Here is a 26,123-nt window from a genome sequence, read left to right as displayed (position 1 = left end):
CATTGCTGTGTTAATAAACTTCAGCATAAAATAAATAAATAAATAAATAAAGGAACTCTGCATCACCTTTGAGACTAAATGAAAAATACATTTCTAGCATAACCTTTCATGCACTCCAGTCAGATTCATCAGATGCATAAATATGCCAGTCATAAAGGAATTACAGTTGGCTCTCCATATCCATCATAAAGGAATTACAGTTGGCCTTCCATATCCATCATAAAGGAATTACAGTTGGCCTTCCATATCCATGGGTTCTTTATCCATGGATTCAAGCAGCCAGAGCTTGAAAATATTCAAAAATATACAAATTCCAAAATGCAAACCTTTATATTGCCATTTTATACAAGGGTCACCACTTTACTATGCCATTGTATATAATGGGACTTGAGCATCCAGGGATTTTGGTAATCATAGGGATTCTAGAATGAAACCCGAGGATACCAAAGGCCTACAGTAATGTCAGTGCTGAAGGGAAAATGTAAACATTTTCACTATGATCCTATTTTAATTTTTGCCATATGTTATATATTAACCCCCCTCCCCCCAAAAATATATGAAGTCAAAATTATATTATTTCCATTTCAAAATTTGGTTTCTAGAATTCAACATGGTTTTGTGCATCTTGGATTCTAGGAACAGGCATTCAGTGCATATATGCAAAGAGGCCAGAAATACGTACAAAAGAAAATAGTGCTTACCAATCCTTTACTTTGAAATGTAAATTAAATTCTTTCTCCTGAAAATCAAGGGAAAAAGTAACTAAATGCCACCAGTCACATTACTTTTTCCTAATCTTCCTCTGTGATAGAGAAAATATTCTACTTGTTCTTTGTCATGTGTCAGAATTTGACATTGACTATGTAAGCATTCTGCTAAATAATGATCCCCAGTATTTGGAATTTACAGCAACATGTATATAATTCTAATTATAAGATTACACAGAAAACAGCATTTCTACATCAAGTTTCCCCTCTCTCCTCATTATCATTGTGACACCATGATGTGCATATTCCTTTACCTATTCCACAATACTTACAACTGCAGTGGAGTGGAAATCAATATTAGCTGAGCACACCTAAATGTTATGGGCACCAGGAAAAGAAGGCAAGTATACTGACTAGTTGTTCCAAAAAGCTATTTTTTGTTGTGTGCCTTCAAGTCATGTCTGACTTATGGCAATACTAAGTCTAACCTTTCACAGGCTTTTCTTGCCAAGATTTGTTCAGAGGGGGTTTCCTTTGCCTCTCTCTGAGGCTGAGAGTATGTTACCCAAAATACCCAGTGGGGTTCCATAGCCAAGAGTGCATTCAAACACTGGTCTCCAGAGTCATGGTGTAACACTCAAATAACTTCTTTGCACACAGTTAAATTGACTGGGGAGAGCGGACAAGGACTGAAGACTTCTCATCAAGTTCTTGCAGGAGTCCAAAATTATCAGAGATAACAGGGATACTACTTCCTCACCACCTTATATATAAACCCTTGAATAAACAAACATTTCAAACATTTTCATGTATTTACCTCTTTAATTACTTCTTGATCAATGGGAAGTGAATTTACAGGCAAGGTCCAGTGCCTTTTCCTGTTTAAACCTGATCCACATGACACACAGGAGCACTGAAAATAAAGAATGTTTTCTTTAAAAAGCAGAATTACTTTCAATGCCTCTCCCATTTTTAAAAAATATCATTGCTCTGTGAGATTAACTAGGCTACTACCATGCTCAACTATGACGTACAAAGGAGGGAAATGATTTCTTCCTTGGAAGTAGAACATCCAGTTCTGCTTGCTTGTACTTGGCATAGTGGAAGAGGGAAGGCTCAGTGAAATGCAAGCTGGAGGCACAGCCTAATGAAATGCTTTGAGTTTCTTCAAAGGATCCTTTCAATGTACATGTAATATCTTGTTCTAAAAGAAAGAGTACATAGTTTTTTAAGAAGTGCCTTCTCAGAAAAAGAAACCATAACTCTGGCAAATATAAATGATTGTTCATATCATGAAATCTCTATGCATAGATAGTGATGTACATTGTTTTGTTGATCTTCTTAGCTTTTTTGAGAATTATTGGGAAAGGCAGTTTGGAAGTGTGTGAATAAATATAATCCTAAACATATTTGCATTATAGAATTATGTTCACTGCTCCCACTCACAGATCTGTTTACATAGCATTTTATACATCTCTGGCTTATGTATGAAAGGTGAACTTAATTCAAGCTTATGCTCAGTTTCCCATTAAAACTCTTTGAACAAACATAATCAGTCATAAATTGTCACAACATGTGACACACCTCATGCTGATTTGGATATATCCATTCCAGGAGCTGAAGACGTCATAACTGCCCATGGTTTGAGTTCAGTTTCATAAATTGTTTATAAAATACACATAATATACTTTGACCTAAGGCAGGATTGGGAAGGATTATAAAGCTCACACTACCAATGGTTATTACATTTATTCATCTGGCACCTGCTCATTATTGTGTTCCAGTCGGGTCACAGAAACAATCAACAAAGCAGCAATGTCCACATACATAAACTGACAATGATAAATTGTAATCATAAATATAATTGTCAGTGAAATTATACCCTCCTCCCCCCCCCCCCGGTCCATTACCCTGTCACTTACTTTGGAAGGGGCAAGAAACTCTTCTTTCCTCTGCCTCACCTATTGGAAATTGTAGTTGGGGTTGTGTTGGAATGGGAAACTATAGATAATTTGGACTTAGAAAACAAGAGTGGAAGGCAACACTCATAGGAATTCCCTAAATTTCTACCCCCTAAACATTCTTGAGAGAATCTTTAAAGGAGTGTGGGGAGTCTGTCCAATCTCAGCACTAGACTGCCCCCCCCCAAAAAAAAAACCCAAAGCATTTCTAGCTTTGTCTACCACTTCTCCAATTTGTATCCTTAGTCATCCATACACTTCTGATAAAGACTTCTGATTAATATTTACATGAATCAACTACAAAAGTAGTTGGTTCATGTAAATATTAATCAGAAGTCTTAATGTTGGAACTATAAATAACCTAAATAAGATATTTACATTTAGTGCTGTTCCAAATGGTGGAATAAACTCACTCTGAGTTTACTGTGTGTGGCATAGCTCTTCTGTTGCACCACCATAATAGACTTTCATGTGGAGAGCATGGGGGACATCCTTGGGACAAAAGATGCTTATCACTTTCTGGGACACTTTCCATGGTTCTGATTGTACTCCACAGCATCAGCACAAAGTAAATGTGAAATTTAGTGCCTAGATGTGAACTTAAGTGCTTTTACACTGGGTCTCAGCCTGATATATCACCTGGAATAATGTAAACATAGTGTTTTGAGTAACTTCATTTAATGAAATCTTTTTACATATCAAATTTTATTTTTACTTCTCCATCCCTCCCCCTCCTTCTCTCCATCCCTCTCTCTCCTGCCTTCCTCAGGTACCCAAATAACCCATCATTATTAACATGAATGTAAAAGTGAAAAGTCACATCCAAGTCTTGATTTTAACTAGAGAATGATGACAGTCAAATTCATCTAGTTCTTTCTGTTGGGCTCTTGACAGCTTCAGCAGTACTCAAAGGAAAATCGGCAGTACTCTAAGGACCTTATCACACTGCTTAAATAATCTGACTTACCTCTTCTAAACTGAAGTGTAATTTGGGAGGCTGCAGGGTCCTGTTGCAAGGATTTTGCCGCTGAAGCTGCTGGGCAAGTCCAGCCCGGCTGCAGCCCAGGTCCCAGGCATATTTCAGCAGCCTTATTTTGAAACCAGGAGCTTTCCGACTTTAAAAAAAATGGCTGCTGAAGCATGCCATGGACCCGGGCTGCAGTCAGGTGGGACTCACCCAGCCGCTTCAGTGACAAAATCCTTGCGATAGAACCCAGCTGCTTCCCAAATTATACTTGAGTTTAGAAGAGGTAAACCAGGTTATTTAAGCTATGCGATAAGGTCTTAAGGAAAATACAACCCATGTCAGCTAATGCCAGGAATGTAGATCCAATCTTGAAGCCTCCATCATCTGATCAAAAGCTGCTAACTACTATGAATAATTATTTAAGGAAGCAATAACCTCACGTTTAGAATGTATTTTCTTTTTCTTCTTCCTTTTCTTCTGAGTGCTCCAAAATTCAAAGCAGCATAATTCACGAAACTGCAACACAAACAGTCCACAAAATATTGATTTACAAAATATTTAAGTGCATCTTTTATTTTATTCAGAGAAGCCTTTATAAGCAGCTAATTTTATTTTTCCTGGGCCAAATGCCTTATACTCTTCTGTTCTGGCATGGTGTAACTTAATTATAGTACAGATCTCTGGAGAGTCATCTCCTACTAAGTCTATAAATGATTTATCAGCAATTATGAAATATATCAACACAACAGCATTTTATATTTAAAAACTAGTTATATCCTAGGACTCTTTCACACTACATAGTTATAGCATAATAATTTCACTTCAGCTGCCATTGCAACATCCTATAGAATCATGGGATTTGCAGTTCAGAGAGGCAGTATGTAGAATTCTCAGTGAGAGCTCTAGTGCTTCACCAAACTACATGCACCAGAGTTCCATAGGATACAGTTATGGCAATTAAAGTGGAATCAAAGTACTGTACCTGTAAAGTGTGAAAGGGCTCACAATCTTGGTGACAGTAAAAGGTAAAGATGAAATTTTTAATGAGCTGCTCATCACATTTCCGCAGCTTAGGGGTGCTCCTTGACTCGTTGCTTCACCTGACAGCTCAGGTAGATGCGACAGTCAGGAGCACTTGTTATCAGCTTCGGCTGATACGCCAGCTGCGCCCCTTCCTGGAGCAGAGAGACCTTGAAACAGTTGTACATGCGCTGGTCACCTCTCGATTGGACTTCTGTAATGCGCTCTACATGGGGCTACCCTTGTGCCAAGTTCAGAAACTTCAACTTGTACAAAATATGGCAGCCAGGTTAATTACAGGTACTCGCTGTACCGATCGCATAACACCAGTTTTGAAATCCCTTCACTGGCTGCCAATTAGTTTCCGGGCAAGGTACAAGGTGTTGGTGATTACCTTCAAAGCCCTACATGGCTTGGGTCCAGAAGACTTAAGAGATCGCCTACTTCCATACTGTCCGTCCTGCACTCTAAGGTCCTCGGGGAAGAATCTACTTCAGCCAATAAAATCTAGGCTAACTTCAGTCACCCAGAGGGCCTTTTCTATCGCAGCTCCGAAGCTATGGAATGACCTGCTAAAGGAGATCCATGACATTTTTACTCTTACAGCCTTTAAGAAGGCTCTTAAGACGGATCTCTTCCGGCAGGCCTTCCCTACCTAGTTCTACTCCCCATTTACTGTGACTTATGTCACTCTGTCCACCAATTCTTCTCTTAAATTTAATGAGAAGAATTAAATTAAAATTAATTAAAATAAAATCCTTCCCTCAAGAAGAAGAGCCCTCCCTTCATGACATCATCATCAGACCTGGGAGGGAGTGAAAAAGAGAGGCCCAACTTCCATCAGGCCTAACTGTGAATGTACTCACTTCACTCTCTTTAATTTTATTGTATTTTATTTATTGTATTGTATTTTATTTTATTATCTTTATTTTTACTGTTGTAACCTGCCTGGATTCCTTGTGATTGGGCGGGCTATAAATAAATTATTATTATTATTATTATTATTATTATTATTATTATTTCTCCTGGAGATAGAAATTATAAATAAGACTGGAAATAATGTAGGAAAAACTAGTTTGAAATAATGAACTTATTTCAGAGAACAGAATGTCACCATACTTTTATTTTCCAATAATTTAGAAATTTCATTAATTCTGTTATGGAAAACTGATTTTTGGCAGCAGCCATGGCCCTGAGGTAATATTTGAGTTGCTGTTTATGCAAATTATGGGAATGAGAACTAGAAGGGGCATTAAATTATATACCCCTGACACTTATAGAATTCTGTGGCACTTTATAATATATCCTAACCTAGGTGTTTCTTCCCAAAAATTGTCTGTGAAAAGAAAGGCCCAGCCTTAGCAACATCATACAGCATCAGCAACATCATACGTACCTTCCCATCTGCAAGGGTTTGGTTCCACCACCCACTGCAGGTAGAAAAAAATGCAGGAGCTGAAGCCTATATTACTAGATTATTGCACTACACTCTTATAATGCTGCTATTCCACTTTTACTGCTCTGGTTGTCTCCTGTTGCATTCTGGCATTTGCAGTTTAAGGAGGGGGATTTGAATTCTCAGCCAGAGAGCACTTAGGCCTCATTGAACTGCAAACCTCAGAATGCAACAGGAGGCAGCCAGAGTAGTAAAAGTGGACTAGCAGCACTATAAGAGTATAGTATGGTAATATAATCTGTCAGTGGGTGCTGACATGTGCCCATGGGTGTATGCTGTCATTGGCTAACATAGGGCATGATGATCCATAGGAGCTCCAATCCATGGATGCATAATCTACGCATACAGTGGGATCACTGTATATCCAATCGAATAAAATATAATCATGTCAGTAAATAAATAAATAAATAAATAAATTACCATAATTGCTCCATTAGTAATTATTGTTTCAGGAGGACCTCCTCTAGGAAACAGAGATACATAATGTTACAACTTGAATGATTTAAAGAAAAGTTTAAAGAGTAGAATCTTCAACATGAGTTATGACTGTTTACAGTTTATGTTGCTTTACTTTCCTTGAGCTTTTCATCTGTTTTAATGCTTCACACTGGTTTTTACTCACATTAGTTTTTATTTCAGTTTTACTGCTATTAGCTGCCTTGAGTGCCATTTCCAGGTGAAAATGTCAAGTGGGACACTAGATTTGTTTCTTTGTTTGCTGTTCATTAAGTCTTAGAAATGTTGCTTGCAAAAGTTGAGACTGCAGGATGGCAAAGGTTTAATTCCCACCAATACTTAAAGTGCTTCTGAAAGGTACAAGTGAAAAGCTACATGGATTTTTTGGGTGAGACCTCTGTAGATGCCAAGGAAGGCTGGAAAAATAGGAACTGGAGTCTTTTTCAAGTCTGCTTCATCATCACAATTACCCCACTCTTATACCACCATGTTTCCCTGCTTCTGACTGTAGTGTGACTCTATTTTGTTTAACAATATAGCCCTGTTAGTCTGTAGAATGAAGAGAGATCGCACTGTTGAGACAAACTAAAGAAAGAAATTGGTAGCATGAGCTTTTGTAGACTTAAGTCTACTTCCTCAGATGCATTGGTGACATTATTTTGTATCTTCTTACAAAGCCTCTAGGAGAAAGAAGATCTGACCCCTGGAGCAGTGTGACCAATTCCTAACTTTCCTGTCAGCTGCTTAATCATTTTAGGAGATACTTGTTTAAACATACTATTGCTTTAATACGCGCACACACATACACATATATATTCAATCCATTTTTTTCTTTTGAGGAAAAAAGGCAAACCAAGAATCAGGTGAGATATAAATAGAAAAAGTAAGCAAATAAGTAAATAGTAATCTGGTTACTATGCAAATGTGCTTACAATGACTGTGATGTTATCCTTACAATAATTATTTCTTGTAAAGCCCTGATGTCAGCTTGGCCTGCGATCACAGTGGCTTGGTGAAAGACCAGGACAAACGCATGGAAGTACACCAGATGATACCAGCAAACCAAACATAAAGCAACGGATTTAGGGTTTATCTGTGTCTTTTGCTGGAGAAACTGTTGGCCTTTGCTAGGTAAAATGGATCAGCAGGAAAAGGCGAACATATGCAATAATAATGTTCACAGAGTTCCTTATAGTATCATGTAACAGTATGATGTAGTTCCTGCTGCTTTCCTGGGAGCCACCACTGGAAAAGTTGACATCTGAAAGCATGTGAAGCTAGAGCTGAATGCTCAACATGTGTTGGAAGGCAGAAAAACTCTATCTTATAAATACTTTTAAAATTTTTCCATTTATTATGTCAAAGTGCCCTTACTGTTGATTAATTTTAAGTATATCATCGTCTGATGCAAAGGATGGCAAGTGAATGAAATGGGAGCTTGTTTTTAATTGGTTATTTTATGAGCTGCAGGTCCTCATACCCTTCATGATTTCACAGATGAAAGGTGGGACATCAGGGTATTGATAAAGATGGCAGAAGTTTGCATTTTTATTCAGTCTGCACCAACTGAAGTAAGCCAAGGATAAATGAGAAAATACAAAGGGCCTTATCACATGTGGCGGGTTTGCAGCTCAGATCTGCAGTCAATCCTGTTCTAGCAACGTGAAACGTGATGTTTTTTCACACCAGATCTGGAGTCCCTCCTGTCTAGCAATGCGAATTCACATTAAAACATGATGTTTTATCACTCCTGGTTGCCTTTCTGTTGCCCTTCCGAATCGAGGGGGAAGCGGAGTCAGTTCGATTCCAGAAAAGTCACATGATGTGGATTCAAGCAAAGCATGGTGAGTGCACATTGTATTACCAAACCAGAGGGTTCAACAATTCGAATCGGCACCCTTGTGCATGCTCAATGGGGCTCTGGATGCTGTCCTCCTTCCCTGCCCCCCCCCTTAGCTGTCATCCTTCATCGGGGTGAAGGAGCAGTCAGGGAATGAAGGGATCGGTTGCAAGGGGTGACTGGGGCCAGGATTGGGGTAAAGGAGCAGTCAGGGAATGATGGGATAGGTCGCAGGGAGTCATTGGGGCCAGGATCCGGGTGAAAGAGCAGTCAGGGGATGATGGAATAGGTCTCAGGGGTCACTGGGGCCAGGATCGGGGTGCAGGAGCAGGCAGGGGATGATGGGATAGCAGCAGGGTGAAGGAGGGGAGGGGAGCAGATGAGGGTGCAGGAGCAGGCAGGGGATGATGGAATAGGTGGCAGGGTGGCAGAGAGGATGAAATGGGGTGAAGGAGGAGGAGGTGGATGAAGGAGCAGGACGCAGGGGGCCAAGGGGGGGATGACATCGGAGTGATCTTCCACACCAGACCAATTCGAAGTGAAATTGAAGTGAGCTTAGAAGCAGATTTTGGTGAATTTGCTTGTTTCCGAATTCACCAAAATGAGGAATCAGTGCAGATTGAATGTGGAAGCGCCTCATAAGAACCCCCCATAGAAAGCAATCACATGAGATAACATATCACGTTTTAGCATGAATTCGCATCGTTGGACCCACAATCATGTTGGAACTGAGCTGCAAAAAGCTGCAAAAACCTCCTTGTGATAAACACCAAAGAAAGAAACCAGGGCATTTGGATTATTTGAGACAGTCTCTACCAAATTTGGGTATGGATCCTATCACTCAGCAATTCAATAGTGATTTCTGTCTGTTTTACTCACATATTCTCCAGTGTGAATTCAACTTCCAATTCTTCATGTTTCTGAAAAGTAAAATGTATTATCTAATAATGTAGAATTGATACACTTGAGACAGAACAGGACATCTTTCGAAAGTGTAAATCTAAGGTCTGAATAGAAGTTCTGGGTCTACTTAAACGATTTTCAAGCTTAGGCTATATGTAAACAGGGTGTTGCTAGAATGATACTCTCTCCTGACTTGTATAGGCCCACGGGATTTCCTCACCTTAAAATAAGGGTCGTCAACTTCTAAAGGTCCGTGAACAATTTTCTCCTTTCAGTCTTTGTGGGCTAAACACCTCTCTAATTCCTCACACCTTTAAAAATGCCCCCAAATCAAGAAATCAGAAATCACAAAGCCTTTGGGGAGGGTGTTATTTGCCTTCTAAATGTAACTCCCACTTTCAAAATTCAAAACAACTATGTTGTTACTTTTAGTTCCATCTTGAAAGAGCTATTCAGGTGTCTTTGAGTACCGTATGTAACAATTACATTATGTTTCCTTCATAATAGTTAGGACACATTCACTGATTAGAACAGATGGAGCCAGCATTATGAAACTAATCATATATGAAGGTGTCACAGTGTGTTATAATATACACACTGCTAGCTCCTGAACTAGTTTTTCAACTCTGTAATGGAGGTTCATTTTCATCATCCAGTTAAAAAAATTATATGTAATAATGATAAAATACACATGAAAACCTGTCCTGTTCATTATTACATTATGTAATTCTTTTAATATATGTAATTCTTTTAGTAGGAAGGCAGGATCAGAGATGAACCATGCATAGATATCCCATGGCTGCATCCCTGCTGTCCTTCCGACGCCAGGTAAAGATGTTTTTGTGCAGTCAGTCCTTTTAAGCTGATAAGGACTTGGTTTTTAATGTTATGCTATATAAATGGTAATGGTTTGTATTTTTAACATGTTATATTTTAACTTTTAACTGTTTTAACTCTTACAATTTTTAAATTGTTTTTACAAATTTTATATTTATATTTTATATAAATTTTATATTTATATATTTTAATATTGTTGTACTGTTTTTAAATTGTATTGCTTTATACTTGTTCACCACCTTGAGTCCCTATATTGGGAGAAAGGTGGCATATAAGAAAAATACATTAATAATAATAATAATAATAATAATTCCAAATCTCCATCCATCCATCCAAACAAGCTTCATTCATATACCGCTTCATACCGCCTAAGCAGTGTCTAAGCAGTTTACAACTGTAAGCTAACATCCATCCATTCCCTTCCTCCCAACGTGGGACTCTAAGGTGGCTCACAAAGTAAAACCAAATAAAAACCTGACAATCAGCATTAAAACACAATTAAAAAATCATCACATTAAAAACATTAGTTAAAAAATAAAAACCCAAAACGCTACCAAAAAAAAAGAGAGAGAGAGAGAGAGAGAGAGAGAGAGATCAAGGCCATAAAAAGGCTTCCTGCAAGGTCATCAGCAAATGCCTATTTGAAGAAAAAGGTCATCACCTGCATCTACAGGAGGGCCGAAGGGGGGGCTAGCATAGCCTTCCATGGAAGGGAATTCCAGATAGTGAAAGCAGCCACTGAGAAGGCTGCATAAGAGGAAAATTGCACGCTTACCTGGGAATTCAATTCAAATTTCATAAGCACTGGTTCTCCAAGAGGCAATTTAGCTATGTCAAATAAAATTACACGCTTTTTGTCATCTATCAAGACATCTTCATCATATATAGTCAATTCCAAGACATTCTGGAAACAGAAATAAAGAAAACTAGAAATGAATTGTGAGGGCACAGTACTACAGGGCTCCATCAGCACTTTCTAGTACAACGGAAGTTATATTTTGCCACCTGTGGTTCCCATTTTGGACAAGTTTTGACTTGAAATGAGTCATTTCGTTATTTTAGAGGGTGGGGAGGTTCTGGCTGGGTAGCAAAACTGAAATGCCATGTTGCTCAATAGTTTTCTTCACTTTTGGATTGTTTTTCAGAAAAAAAAACCAGCCTGAAAAATGGGGTGGATGGGTTCAAGAAGCTTTAAGGGACCAGAAGGAGGTTTGTGGGCACACTTTCCCACCCATTTATTACATGCACCAAATGTCTGGAGTCTGTTTAGCAGAGCTTATAACCTGTATTGTGGGAAACAGGCGAGAAGTCTGTTTAAAATTGGGGAAACATGTCAGAACTCTCTGGTTTTGTTTAGGCATATGGAGGAAGCAATATGTTACAAGGGGAATGAAATTGTTAGCCAGTTTCTTTTTGATAAAGGCCCATTAGTTGGGGAAGTTCTGAACAATCCAAAAAGAGGACCACACTTTCATGTTTCCAACAAAGCATGTTGCTATCTGGATCTACATATGAGAAAACTGCAATTTGGGAAAAGCACAGAATCACAGAGAGAGTCATTTTCTGGGTTCTAGGTTCCACCATGAATAGGGAGCTGGGGTAGTTTGTTGGAATTTTAAGCTGTGGCTCCACTTTTGTGAACTCTTACATTTAAAAATACAGAAAAATATTGCAAAACACAAAGAAATCTCCTGCAATCTTTCCAAGAAGAAGAAGAAGAAGAAGAAGAAGAAGAAGAAGAAGAAGAAGAAGTCGTCTCCAATGTAGTGACTACATTTCAAACGTGGATAAGCACTCGCACCCCTGGAATTTCTCACCACTGGAGAAGTGGGTTGAACATTACAGCATCTATAATGAAATTGCAGGCACATAACATTAACAGTGTCTGAAATGGCATTTGTTACAGTCATTGCAATGTTTGCCTAGGAACAGAATTTGGGGTGGATGAGGCAAAGAACACGATTGATAAGAAACAGCAATGAATGCGGAACAACCAGTAAAGATAAGAAGATTGTTATTCTGCCTCATCTAGAGGGGCTCTAGCACACCAACTTTTATCTTACCTTAACCTGACTCTGGATTCTGAAGTAAAATATTTCATTCCACACTGGATCCTTGCAGTTTGAAACTGTTTTTGTCTGAAACTTTTCAAAAGAGGCAGTAGGTAGCCACAAGCTCACATAGCAATCTGTTTCACTTACTGTGGAGAAAAGTACAGAAGAATTAGTAATTTATTTATGGTGGATGAGATTGATTATTTGGTTTAATCCCATGAAGATAGCAAATACATTTTCATACTTTATTGATCTCTTCAGAACTGCAAGATGACAGCTTAATCTTTATATTATACACATCTTTAGCTATTTCAAAGGGATTTTTTAAATAGCAAATGGGTAGGGGAAAGAAGTGGTTAGAGGAAAGAACTGAAGCAAATTTACTTTTCTTGCAGGAAAGGGAAAAACTAAAACTGGACCACATATCTAACCAAGAGAGTCCAGGAAATTACCTTGGGTCAAATGATCAATTCCTATTCCTGTTTGTTATACATTTCCTGAATCTTTTTGGTCAGTCGCAACTATAATAGATCCATTGAATAAACTGAAACTTAATAAATCAAAATGTGACTAAATTCCACTGGTTCAATGGGTATACTTTAGCTTGAACTAACAATAGAATTTAGGCCCATGTCTCCATCTTCAGTTATTTAGAGTAAAGAAATGTTCACCACTGAAATACACATATCATTCCTTCTTTACATTTTTAAAAGTTACCAAGTTTGTGGGCATTGTACCTCCCCATTCATTTTGTGGGGAATGGATATTGATATCTTTGAATTTTAACTTTGTTGTTATGTGCCTTCAAGTCATTTCTGATTTATGGCAATGCTAAGGCAATCATGGGGTTTTCTTGGAAAAATTTGTTCAGAAGGATTTTGCCTTTGTCTTCCTCTGAATCTGAGAGTGTATGACTTGCCCAAGACCAACCCAGTCAGTTACCATGGCCAAGGGGGGATTAGAACCCTGGTTTGCAGAGTCTTAGTCCAGTGCTCAAACCACTAACCAGTTGTGATTAAATGCACCACTGACATAGAGGTGGTTAACAGGATAACACACTGCAGCTTTGATATTAAGATTGATTCTAGTGGCACAACTTATGTAGACCTTGAATTAGTCTAAGCACAATCTCCCACCCCTTTTAGAATTATATAGCAACAACTCTTCTGTATTCCTGGAGCAATTTAGTGCTGACATAAGGGAGGCGGAAGCAAAAACTAAGAAAAAAAAACATATGTGATTCATGAGAGGTTGGCTCTGCTTTCTGTGGAAAAGAATAATATAGGCTTGGGCCGGCACTATATAACAAAGTATATTCAGTTAGTATTATTTCCATTTTTTGGAAATATTTTTAAAAAAAAATACTCCAGGAGTCTAACAGACAGAATATACAAATTAAAATGAATAAAAGCAATATGTAATATAAATCAGCAAAAATAAAAATAAAAATAAAACATAAGGAACTCATTTGCTCCAAGAAACATATTTAAATACCAGCCGGTCATATCCACCCAGATGCCTTGGAGTACAGACTTTTCTTAAGTTCACACTGAAAAGATGGTAATGTTGGACTTTTCTGAGTATTGCATTCCAGTTGGTTAGGGCCACAGGTGGAAAGGCCTTTTCTCTTGATACCACATTATGAATCTCTTTCAGAGGAGGTATCGAGAGGAGGGAGACTCAGTGTAGTTTAGTGGTTTAAGCGCTGGACTACAACTCTGGAGACCAGCATCTGAATCGCCACTCAGCCATGTAAAAAACCACTTGGTGACCTTGGGCAAGTCACATTCTCTCCGCCTCAGAGCATAGCAATGGCAAACCCCCTCTGAAGAAACTTGCCAAGAAACCCCTACGGTAGGTTTGCATTAGAGTCATCATAAGTCAGAAACAACTTCAAGGCACACAACAATAACAAAGAGAGAAAAGCCTCAGTTGACATTTTTTGGACCATCTTTTGCTTGTGTAGAGCACTGTAAACTTTTTTGGTCTTTACTCTTTAACTTTAACAAAGAACACGGTTGATAATAATCAGCCATAAACTCTTTAACTTTAACAAAGAACACAACTGATAAGAAGCACGGTTGGACACGATTTGACATCAGGTCATTTAAAAAGAACCGTCCAAAAACTAGAGTCAGGAAAGAGCAGTTTTTTTGCATTTGCCTCACTTCATATCAGTTGAAACTGAGCACAGTAGTGTTAGAACCAGTTTCAAGTGGGAACAACAGACATATAACAAATAATCTTAAAAAGTAAGAATATGTCCTTTAAGTGGAATAAGCACGTGTCAAGTCAAAATTCTAGATTTATTCATTCAAATCATGAAGCCACTGTACAAAGAAATACCCTCAGCTATTCATCTGGTAATCAGCCCAAAGGAGCTCATATATACCTGAAATCCTCATAAACACACAGTACTGTTAATAAAGCTGTATCTTCATTTGTAAACTACCTAAATAACATCACTGTTTCTTGGTAGGGCCAAGGGCTCCAGGTAAAACCACTGTCCAGGCTGGCTGGCTTCTCTTAATCCTTCTGTTCTCCCTAATATTCATGCCAAGAGTAGTCAGCCTAGATATAACCCAACTAGTATCAGAGATGACTTTAACAAGAAATTGTCCTCTTTCTTTCTGGTGGACATTCTGACTCCAATGGCTTTAATAATAATATAAATGGTTGCTTAAGTTACAAAGTTTCAATGAAAGCTCATACATATTGACAACCATACTCAAAACCACAGCCATTGTATTCACATCAGGGTGGTTCTATTTTGCAAAAAAATAACTATGATGAAAGGCAAATACAGCATATTAAAAAGGAAAAATTGTTGGGGAAGATACAAAAAAAGGATGGTGTGGCAGAGATCCTGCTTTTAAACATCTATCCTTTTTCTCAGTGCTACAATAATTACATTTAATTGACATCCAGCTGCAGAATGAAGCTTCAGGGACTACAGCATAAATAAATGTTTACATTCTGCATCCCATCCCCATGTATGTTTACATGGAAGCAAGCCAAAGTTTACTCCCAAATCTTATTCTTTCCTCTCAAAATAAAAATTAAAGGGCAGGAAATCTGATGTTTTGAAATACAGTCTCCATAACACATGTATTTCAGTAATACGTGTCCACTGGTCATGCTTGCTACAGTTTACAGAACTTTAGTCCAAACCACGCAGAGGGCATCAGGCTGCCTATTCCTCAACCCTGGACTAGCCAGAATAGATAGCTCCTTCTAGTTCTGTGTCAGGCAAGAAACAAAGGATGATTCAACTAAGTGCCCTCCAACTTTTACACCCACCTGCCTCCTATGGAGATCAGTCTGCTTCTTTGAAGTAAGGATATAGTTTTTCATTGGCCTTATCAGCTCTTCACCAGACCAAGTGGGTGTGCTATACTTTCCATGATCTGGCAGCTGCTTGGGTTTGGCTATTTTGTATCCAAAGAAGCCATGGATGGGATGACCTTTTTGGTGCCCATTTTGTATGGTGCCTTTGGCTTTTTTAGGTTCAACCATTGCCAAGGGCATTACTAGGCAGAAATCAGAATCAGGCTAGAATTTAACAAAATCCACTGACAATTTGAAATATAAACAACAAAAATCTTATGTTATATACTTCCATGTTATATACTTCCATGGACAGTGGCGCAGTGGGTAAATGCCTGTACTGCAGCCATTCACTCGAAACCACAAGGTTGCGAGTTCAAGACCAGCAAAAGGGCCCAAGCTCGACTCAGGCTTGCATCCTTCCGAGGTCGCTAAAATGAGTACCCAGACTGTTGGGGGCAAATTAGCTTACTTGCTAATTAGCTTACTTGCTGTTCACCGCTATGATCTTTGGAATAGCGGTATATAAATAAAACAAATTATTATTATTATCAGATGACCAGGAGGCATTCACACACGGGGTGTGAGTTGGGCTTGCCAGATGAAATAAGGAACAGGGCTCATATATCTTGAATGGTTTTATAGAAGAGGACATTTCAACCTGCTGAAATTCCCTCTTCTACACAACTATTAAAGGTACCTGAGCCTTAGTCCTTATGTCACCTATCAACCCTACTGTATATGTGTAGAAGTACTCATACTGAAAAATAGCACTTCCCTCTGTAATACTGCTTCTGTTGTTATGCTTCCTCCCATTTAGAAGCATCTCTGTGTCTTACACATCCTGTTCCAGCTATCACTGTTTGCCTTCCTCTTGCTAAATCTTGCCAGAAGCATTCCATTGCTCCTCCCTATTATGATTTCAAAAGTGTCTGAGTTCATTCTGTATGTCTTCATTCTGTTTTGTCTCATGTCCAGCAGGCTACCAAAGTTCCAAAACCCAGGCTCAGTAGTAAAAACAATGTTATTATGGCTCGTTACAGACGGGCCTTTGCGGTGCCCCCGTCACTTGCTAGGGGTTGACCGAGGACCTAGTGTCCATACCGGCCTCACCCCTAGCATGTGTAAAGATGGCGGTGCCCTATACACACGGGCACCACCATCTTTACGTGCTGGATGCATAGCATCCGCACGTCGCACCCCGGATGTGATGCCGCGAGTGCGCGAGTAGCACCTTGCGGCGTCCCATCCGGGGTGGAAGAAGAAGCACCATTTTGAGGCTTCTTTTTGCTCTGCAAGGGAGCTGCGCGGTTTGGCTGCTGCGGCTCCCTCGCGGAGCAACCGGCATCGTCACGAGACTGCCCCTTCTGGGTCTGTAATGCACCTAAGAAAATTTATAGAGCCAGTCTGGTGACTTTCATTGTCAGAACTGACCAGCCAACATTACAACCACATAGTGAAACTACTGTATATATAATTAAAACATCAGGGGGACTTAATTCTAATTCATTAAAATAGACACATTTCTCCTGCTTTTCTCATATCACCCCTTTCCTTTGTTGTTACAGCCAGATGCTCTCTCCCATAAATGATCTTCAGCTATTTGCCTCATTTTCTGGCTTATCTCACTACCTGGACTGAGCTCATAGTATTAAAACACAGGTCTCAAACATCTTTAAAATACTATTACACATCACACTACTACATTATGGCAAGACAAAAGCATATGCAACCCCTGGCACTCCATTTCATTTACTGATGTGATCAAAAACCAAACATATCTACCTTCTTTTCAACTTTTCTATCCTGCCTCTTGGCAATTTCAGAGAAAAAAAACAGGAGAAATTATTCCAGGTATACTGAAATTAGTTTACAGAGACCAACAAATTTCAAATATTTTAAGGGCATTCTCAACAACAACATTTCTCTATTGTTGTGGGAATCTTAAAAGCGGGGACTTTCTCTCACTAAGTCCACCAGCTTGACAGAACAGAGTTGACAAAAGGACCTAGGAGATGCTGAGAATTCAAAAATTTATTTGCCGGCAAAGATCTCAGTGGAATTCAAATTCCAAAACAAACTGAGGCCCCGAATAAAAGAAAATGGCTACCTTTATAGTAATTCAAACAAAGAGGTCCCTAACATACATTCTATTGGCTGGTTCAAAGTTTAAAAGTACAAAACTTTCTTGCAATCAAAGCAAAGATACATGAATATATTAAAATACACTTAGGGCACATTTGGAATATTCCATCGCCCTTATCACCCATGTATTAGTTTCTCTTTCAAGGATGCTATCCTCGATTATTATGGCTTTCAGAGTAGGCCAGGCACCTTGATGAGCCTTCAAAGGTCATCTTGTCTCTAAACATTCTACTGCAAATCCTTTTCAGCATTCTCTTTCTTTACAAGGCCTCAACTCAAAAATCTTACTTTTATGTATCCATTTTCTACAAATCTATTGTGAGGTTATTAATCATTAAAATCCATCCATATCACTATTTTTAGCCTCCAGTTCTGGCTTGCTTCTTCTATCTACACTTTTCATTCTCACTTTAAGGCTGCTGAGTGCCACTGAAGAAAGTCAAATACCAGGCTGGTTTTTCTCACTTTCAGTTCATGGTGATTTATTTTTCTTTTGCTAGGCAACATAGATCACCAAAAATGGTCCTCCCTGGCATTGCATCAGGAGGCATGGAGACACACTATCCATGACGCTGCAGCCTTCTTCGAAAGCTCACACCGAACGAGCCTCAAAGAGAAACGACAACGCAGAAAGAACCGCAACCTGGAAACATCACCCAAGGAGACTTTCTGCTGTGCTTTCTGCAACCGGACCTGTTTATCCCTAATTGGCCTTTTTAGTCACCAACGCGCTTGTACAAAGCGCAGGATGAGTCCTTCCTGAATCTTTGTTCACGAAGCAAAGCCAGAGGCTAGGCAACATTATTTCTCCTCCTTCATCCATAGCTGTTCCAACAAATGCCTGAAGCCTCTTCTCTATCCTTCTTAGAATCATAGAATCATAGAATCATAGACTTGGAAGAGACCACTAGGGCCATCCAGTCCAACCCCCTGCCATGCAGGAAATCCAAATCAAAGCATCCCTGACAGATGGCCATCCAGCCTCTGTTTAAAGACCTCCAAGGAAGGAGACTCTATCACCCTCCGAGGGAGTGCATTCCATTGTCGAACAGCCCTAACTGTCAGGAAGTTCCTCCTAATGTTCAGGTGGAATCTCTTTTCCTGCAGCTTGCATCCATTGTTCCGGGTCCTGTTCTCTGGAGCAGCAGAAAACAAGCTTGCTCCCTCTTCAATATGACATCCCTTCAAATATTTAAACAGGGCGATCATATCACCTCTTAACCTTCTTTTCTCCAGGCTAAACATCCCCAGCTCCCTAAGTCGTTCCTCATAGGGCATGGTTTCCAGACCTTTCACCATTTTTGTCACCCTCCTTTGGACACGCTCCAGTTTCTCAATGTCCTTTCTGAATTGTGGCGCCCAGAACTGGACACAATATTCTAGGTGGGGCCTGACCAGAGCAGAATACAGTGGCACTATTACTTCTCTTGATCTAGACACTATACTTCTATTGATGCAGCCTAAAATAGCATTGGCCTTTTTAGCTGCCGCATCACACTGTTCACTCATGTTCAACTTGTGGTCTACTTGGACTCCTATATCCCTTTCACACGTAGTTTCATTCAGCCAGGTGTCACCCATCCTATATCTGTGCATTTTATTTTTCCGCCCTAAGTGCAATACCTTACATTTCTCCGTGTTGAATTTCATTTTGTTAGCTTTGGCCCAGCTTTCTAGTCTATTCAGGTCATTTTGAATCTTGATCCTGTCCTCTGGGGTATTAGCTATTCCCCCTAATTTGGTATCATCTGCAAATTTGATAAGTATGCTTCCAATTCTGTCATCCAGGTCATTGATAAAGATGTTGAATAGCACTGGGCCCAGAACAGAGCCCTGTGGGACCCCACTGGTCACTTCTCTCCAGGATGAAAAGGAGCCATTGTTGAGCACCCTTTGGGTTTGGCCGGTCAACCAATTACAGATCCATTTAACAGTTCCTTTGTCTAGCCCACATTTTACAAGCTTGTTTGCAAGAATGTCATGGGGAACTTTGTCAAAGGCCTTACTGAAATCAAGATATACTATATCCACAGCATTCCCTTCATCTACCAAGCTGGTAATTTTATCAAAGAAAGAGATCAGGTTTGTCTGGCATGACTTGTTTCTCTGAAACCCATGTTGACTTTTTGTGATTATGGCATTGCCTTCTAGATGTTCACAGACTCTCTGTTTAATTATCTGCTCCAGAATCTTTCCTAGTACTGATGTCAGACTAACTGGACGATAATTGTTGGGATCCTCTTTTTTCCCCTTTTTGAAGATGGGGACAACGTTTGCCCTCCGCCAGTCTGCTGGGATCTCTCCTGTTTTCCAGGAGTTTTCAAAGATTATTGCCAATGGCTCCGATATTACATTTGCCAGTTCTTTTAATACCCTTGGATGGAGTTCATCTGGTCCCGGAGACTTAAATTCATTTAGATTAATAAGGTGTTCCTCTACTATCTCTTTACTTATTCTGTACTGAAATGCCCCTATCCTGTCCTCTGCTCCATTATCCTCAGGTTGAGCACCCTTTGCCTTTTCTGAGAAGACTGAGGCAAAGAAGGTGTTGAGTAATTCTGCCTTTTCTCTGTCTTCTGTTAGCATTTTGCCATCTTCTCCACGCAGTGGCCCTACCGTTTCCTTCTTCTTCCTTTTGCTGCGGACATATCCAAAAAAGCCCTTTTTATTGTTCTTAACCTCTCTAGCAAGCCTGAGTTCATTCTGCGCTTTAGCTTTTCTGACTTTACCCCTACACATGCCTGCTATTTCTTTGAATTCCTTTTTTGTGATTTCCCCCTTTTTCCATTTCTTATACATGTTCCGTTTCAAACTTAGCTCGGTTGAAAGTTCCTTAGTCATCCATCCTGGTTTCTTGAGACACCTCCCGTTTTTCTTTCTCACTGGAACTGTTTGAAATTGTGCCTTCAGTATCTCCCTTTTGAGAAAGTCCCATCCGTCCTGAACTCCTTTATCTTTTAGTATTTCTGACCATGGAATTGCCCTCAATACTTCTCTAAGTTTACTGAAATCCGCTCTCCTAATGTCTAGGATGCGTGTCTGACTATGCCTGGCTTCTCCTTTCCACTGTATTACAAACTCCAGGAGAACATGGTCACTTCCACCTAATGATCCCACCACTTGCACCCCATTAACCAAGTCATCCTTGTTGGTTAGGATCAGATCTAAAATAGCTGACCCCCTTGTTGCCTCTTCCACCTTTTGGACCATGAAATTGTCTTCCAGGCAAGTGAGGAATTTGCTAGGCCTTGAGGATTTTTTTGAGTTTGACTTCCAACAAATATCAGGATAGTTGAAGTCGCCCATCACTACTACATCTCTCTTTTCTGACTGTGTGGTCATCTGTTCTAGAAAGATATCATCCAATTCCTCAGTCTGACTTGGGGGTCTGTAGTAGACTCCCACCGTAACATCCTTGTTGTTTCCCTCCCCTTTAATTTTTACCCAGATGCTCTCCACCTGGCTTCCATGATTGATGTCCTGGATCTCTTCACTGGTGTAAATATCTCTGACATATAGTGCTATTCCTCCTCCTTTCTTGTTTGGCCTATTTCTCTTTAAAAGATTATACCCCTCTATTTCCACATTCCAATCATGAGACTCATCCCACCAGGTTTCAGTGATGCCTATTATATCATATTTGCTTTGTTGTACTAGGAGTTCGAGTTCATCTTGCTTATTTCCCATGCTCTGTGCATTATTGTAGAGACATCGCAGACCATGGGTCCCCTTTACTTGCTGCCTGTGCAAGTTTTTTTGCCTCCCACTGTTGGGTCCTTGCACTGTTTGCCTTGTTTCCTCTATGTCAGTTTGACTATTTTCGCCATCCCTTTCGCCTTCCTTAATATTGTCTCCCTTCCCCTCGGAACTCAGTTTAAAGCCCTCCTGATCAAGTTCTTGAGACTGTTGGCAAAAACATTTCTTCCAACTGGCATGAGATGCAACTCGTCTGTTGCAAGAAGTTCCTCCTCATGGAACCGCAGCCCATGATCGAAGAATCCAAATCCTTCTCGGCGGCACCATCTGCGAAGCCAGTTGTTCACATCTTGCTATTTTCCTCTCCCTTCCTGGACCATGCCCTTCAACTGGCAGAAGAGACGAGATGACAACCTGTACATCCATTCCTTTCAGCTTCCTACCAAGCGCCTCGTAATCCCTTTTGATGTTCTGAAGGCTGTGTCTTGCAGTATCATTAGTTCCCACGTGGACCAAAAGGAAGGGGTATTTGTCAGTAGGCTTGACCAGTCTTGTCAGCCTCTCTGTCACATCACGGATCTTTGCACCTGGAAGACAACACACCTCTCGAGACATCTTGTCAGGCCTGCATATCACTGCTTCTGTACCCCTCAGCAAGGAGTCCTCCACTACGACCACACGCCTCCTCCGAGGCTTAGCAGCGACTATTCCCTCGGGTGGGACTCTCAGGCTCCCCTGCTCTGTCCCTGAAGTCTGTCCATGCTGCCCTACTAAACCCCGACTTTCTGTCTCCACAGTTTTTATTTGTTACTTATTAACTTATTTCCATCTTAAGTTGTTGTGTACCAAGGGAAGCGGTGGAAAACTGGTTGATGAACATAAAGAAGGTCCTGCTGAATTAGAACGTCACAAAAATGTGCCAAGGTTCTCAAGTCAACTCTCTGTAGCTGAATTTTCTGAAAACCTATTGCCAGAATTGAAGGCATTTGTACAAAATTCTTTTGCTAACAATAGTATATCTCAGATGTACCTCAAACTAAGAAAGAAAATTTTGGCTTCAGCCATTTAGAATCACAGAATCATAGATCTGGAAGGAACCCCATGGCCCACCTAGTCCAACCCCCTGCCATGGAGGAATACATGACTAAAGCACTCTTGAATGATGGCCATCCAACCTCATTTAAAGATCTCTAGTGAAGGATAATATACCACACTCAAATACAGGCCATTCAACTGTTGAGCAGCTCTAACTGTCATGAAGATTGTCCTAATGTTTAGGTAAAAATGTATTTTCTTCCATGTTGAATCCATTGGTTCATATCCATCAGTACCACATTTAAAGAAAGATACTGACAACCTGGGATGTATTCAGGGAAGGGCAACCAAGATGGTAAAAGTTCTGCAAACTAAGCCTTATGAGGAACAACTTAGGGAGCTGGATACATTTAGCATGGAGAGGAGAAGACTGAGAGTTGACATTGAACCCATCTTTAAATATCTGAAAGGACATCACACCCCCAATGCGGCCTGACAGCCACCCTTTTGACCTGTCTGTTTGAGACCACTATAGTCCTGTTAGTGAAGCATAGAACTGCATTGACTCATGTTTACCTTGTGATCTACTAAGACCCCTAGATCTTTTTCACATGGACTGTTGCCAAGCCGAATAACACTCTTCCTGTATTTTTATTTGTTTTTGTCTACATCTGCTGCCTTACATTATCCTTGTTGAAATTAATTTTATTAGTTTTGGCTCATGTTTCCAATCTTTTAAGATTATTTTGCATGCCAAGTCTGTCTTCTAGGGTATTAGCTATCCTTCCTAATTTGGTGTTTTATGCAAATTTGAAAACCACACCCTCTGTTCCACCACCAACTAGTTTATAAAGATATTCAAAAAGGTGAGTCCTGAATAAAACCCTGGGACACTTCACTTGTTACTTCTCTGAAGTATGATGAAGAATCATTGGTAAGCATTCCTTGTATTTGGTCCACCAACCAAGTGCAAATAAAGGCCCAATACAGATGGGCAGAAAGGACTGCCAAGATGCTGCCCCTTTCTGCCCCACACAGAAGCTGCAGCAACCAAACGCCACGGCCTCCAGGAGCCCTAAAAAGAACCAGTTCCCAGAAGGTTATTTTTAGGGTGCATGTGTGGCATCATTGATGCCCTAATGCACACTGATGACATCCACATGGCAGTGTGCCATTTGGACTATGCACCACACATACATCATCATGGCGGCCCCTGTGTAGATGGGGCACACTATTGTGGTGCAGTAGGGCTCAGGAGCATGCAGTCGCTCCACACTCCCGAGCCCTAATTTCAGCCCCAAGACAGCGCTTGTTGCCCATTTGTATTGGGCCAAACTTAACAGTAGTATTGTCTAGCCCATATTTTTCTAGTTTATTTGTGAGAATTTCATGGTGACTTTGTTAAAAGCCTTACAGAAATCAAAACGCACTATACCCACAAAATTCCTCTGATCTACCAAGCTTGTATCTCTCTCAGAATAGAAGTATGATTAGGTTTTAAGAAACCCTTGCTGGCTTTTACTAATCACAGTAGTCCTTTCTATGTGTGCATAGACCAACTGTTTAATTATTTGTTCTAGAACTTTTCCTGGTAACTGTTCATCTAATCAAGCTGACCAATCACTTGCAAATTTGTGATCAGTAGTTGCTCCAGTTCTTCCCTCTTTCTTTTTGAAGATGTGGACAATATCCACCCTCCTCCATTCAGCTGGAACCTGTCCTGGTCAGGCAGGGAGAAGATGGTGAAAACAAAACTAGGAAAGTAAAGAATAAAATAGGAAAAGCTACCAAGCAGTGGCCCTATAGTACCATATTCCACAATGCCTGAGGCAGTGAGGCTGCTTATTAACTTTTAACAAACAAGGCAGTTGAAGAGTGAATTAAATGTATGTATGAGTGTGGGTGGAAAAGATAGAGAAATGCAAATAAGTGGCCAACTGGTCTGAGAGCTTTTAAAATGAGATTATATTCTTTGGGACAGCCTCCCTCAACCTGACATTCTGATATGTGCTGGAGTCCCACATGTCCCAAGCAACATTTGTTGTAGGGTTTTTGGGGGGGGGGGGGGGGGGGGGGATCCAGGCTAGAGGAAGGCAGCATTAAAAAGACAAAAACAAACCTTTTGAAGGAGCCAGTAACAAAATGTGCTTCTCTAAGGTCAACAGTAACAACCTCCACACTATTCTCTGTAAATTCCATAGTATAGCCTCTCATTAATGGTCTATTTAATGAGATAATCAGTGACAACTCTTCAAATTAAATGAATACAATTATTATTGTGTATGCTAGTGAATCATTTTTCTAATTTCTAACATTTAACGTTCTTTGATTAATTTTCAAACTATTGCTCCAAGATCTGGTTTGTGTTTATTTATGAATTTAAAACGCTGTACAGACCGATGAAAGCACCGGCCTGCATACGCACTAGGATTGCCTCGGGGCGCTCTTATATACGCAACCCTAGTACGTAATCTGTACATCAAAATGGCGGTGCCCAGTACACATGGACGCCGCCATTTTGTAGTGGTGGATGCTTAGCATCCGCACGTCCCAGCACCATTGTGACACCGCAAGTGTGCCATTGGCACATTGCAGCATCACAATGGCATCGCATAAAGAACCCGATTTTTAAGGGTTCTTTTTCCTCTGCGGGGAAGCCCCGCGGTCTGGAGGCTGCGACTTCCCTGCAGAGCAAACTAGGGCGGTGGGAGACCACCCGCTTTGGGCAGTCTCTATCCCGCCTATGTCTACTTCATCTGCACTGCAGAAATAATCCAGTTTGACACCACTTTAACTGTCATGGTTCGATGGAACCATGGAATTCTGGGGTTTATAGTTTTGTGAGAAAATTAGCCTTCTCTGTCAGAGAGCTCTGGTGCCACAACAAACTACAGTTCCCAAAATTCCATAGCACTGGGCGATGAAAGTGGTGTCAAACGAGATTATTTCTTCAGTGCAGATTCAGCCTATGAGTTCCACAAGAGATTGTTATTGAAAACAATAACACTTTTTTGAGCTGTAGATATGGTGATTTTTACGTAGAGGTTCTCTGATACCTGAAATTTATTTCAAGGCTTTCTCCAGATTAAAATGGTTGAAAACAGCTGGGGTAAAGCAAGCAGGCTTTAAAAAGCCTTTATCCATTGCTGGTAAAAGATGTGGATTCTATTTTTTGATGACATCTTTGTTGGTGGTGTTGGTGTGCATGTACTACTACTATGTGCATGTACAATCACAATGCAACATAATGTTGCTGTATGCACAACTCTGTTTCTGCTGCTGTCAGTAGATTATGTCTTTTCTCTTATAGTGAATAATTCACCCTGCACACATAGCATGACTTACACACAATCACAAAAGAACAGAATCATAGAAATGTAGTGTTGGAAGAGCCTCCCAGGCCATTCAGTCCAACTGGCTGCCATGCAGGAAGACACAATGAAAGCACGCCCAACAGATGGCTCTCCAGCCTCTGTTTAATACACCCCGAAGAAGGAGACTCCACCACACTCTGATATATACTTACTGCTAAGTATATAAGTATACTTTTATGTGTACTTTTATGATGTATAATTTTTACGGATCTGTGAATCGCTTTGATCATTTTGGAAGAGCGGTATAGAAACAAAGTATTATTATTATTATTATTATTATTATTATTATTATTATTATATACTTCTAATTACACACATAGTATGACTCATACACAAGAAATATGA

The 26,123-nt window shown here is 40.1% G+C and overlaps 1 protein-coding gene across 1 annotated transcript in view; it reads right to left on the bottom strand.

Moving 5' to 3' along the window:
• LOC121926779 (cytosolic phospholipase A2 epsilon-like) overlaps nt 1–26,123 on the bottom strand; it is a 50,729-nt gene that overhangs the window by 14,435 nt on the left and 10,171 nt on the right. The window contains exons 4-11 of the mRNA XM_042460054.1: nt 12,211–12,347; nt 10,923–11,051; nt 9,287–9,327; nt 6,532–6,574; nt 4,076–4,151; nt 1,742–1,911; nt 1,525–1,620; nt 702–739 (exon numbers count right to left, since the gene is read on the bottom strand). Of these exons, the coding sequence (XP_042315988.1) occupies nt 702–739; nt 1,525–1,620; nt 1,742–1,911; nt 4,076–4,151; nt 6,532–6,574; nt 9,287–9,327; nt 10,923–11,051; nt 12,211–12,347 (730 nt within the window). The remainder of the gene's footprint in view (nt 1–701; nt 740–1,524; nt 1,621–1,741; nt 1,912–4,075; nt 4,152–6,531; nt 6,575–9,286; nt 9,328–10,922; nt 11,052–12,210; nt 12,348–26,123) is intronic.

This window comes from Sceloporus undulatus, chromosome 1 (genome assembly GCF_019175285.1).
Source record: "Sceloporus undulatus isolate JIND9_A2432 ecotype Alabama chromosome 1, SceUnd_v1.1, whole genome shotgun sequence".
NCBI lineage: Eukaryota > Metazoa > Chordata > Lepidosauria > Squamata > Phrynosomatidae > Sceloporus > Sceloporus undulatus.
The sequence above is the reverse complement of the archived record's forward strand: the minus strand, read 5'-3'. Positions and strand labels throughout refer to the sequence as shown.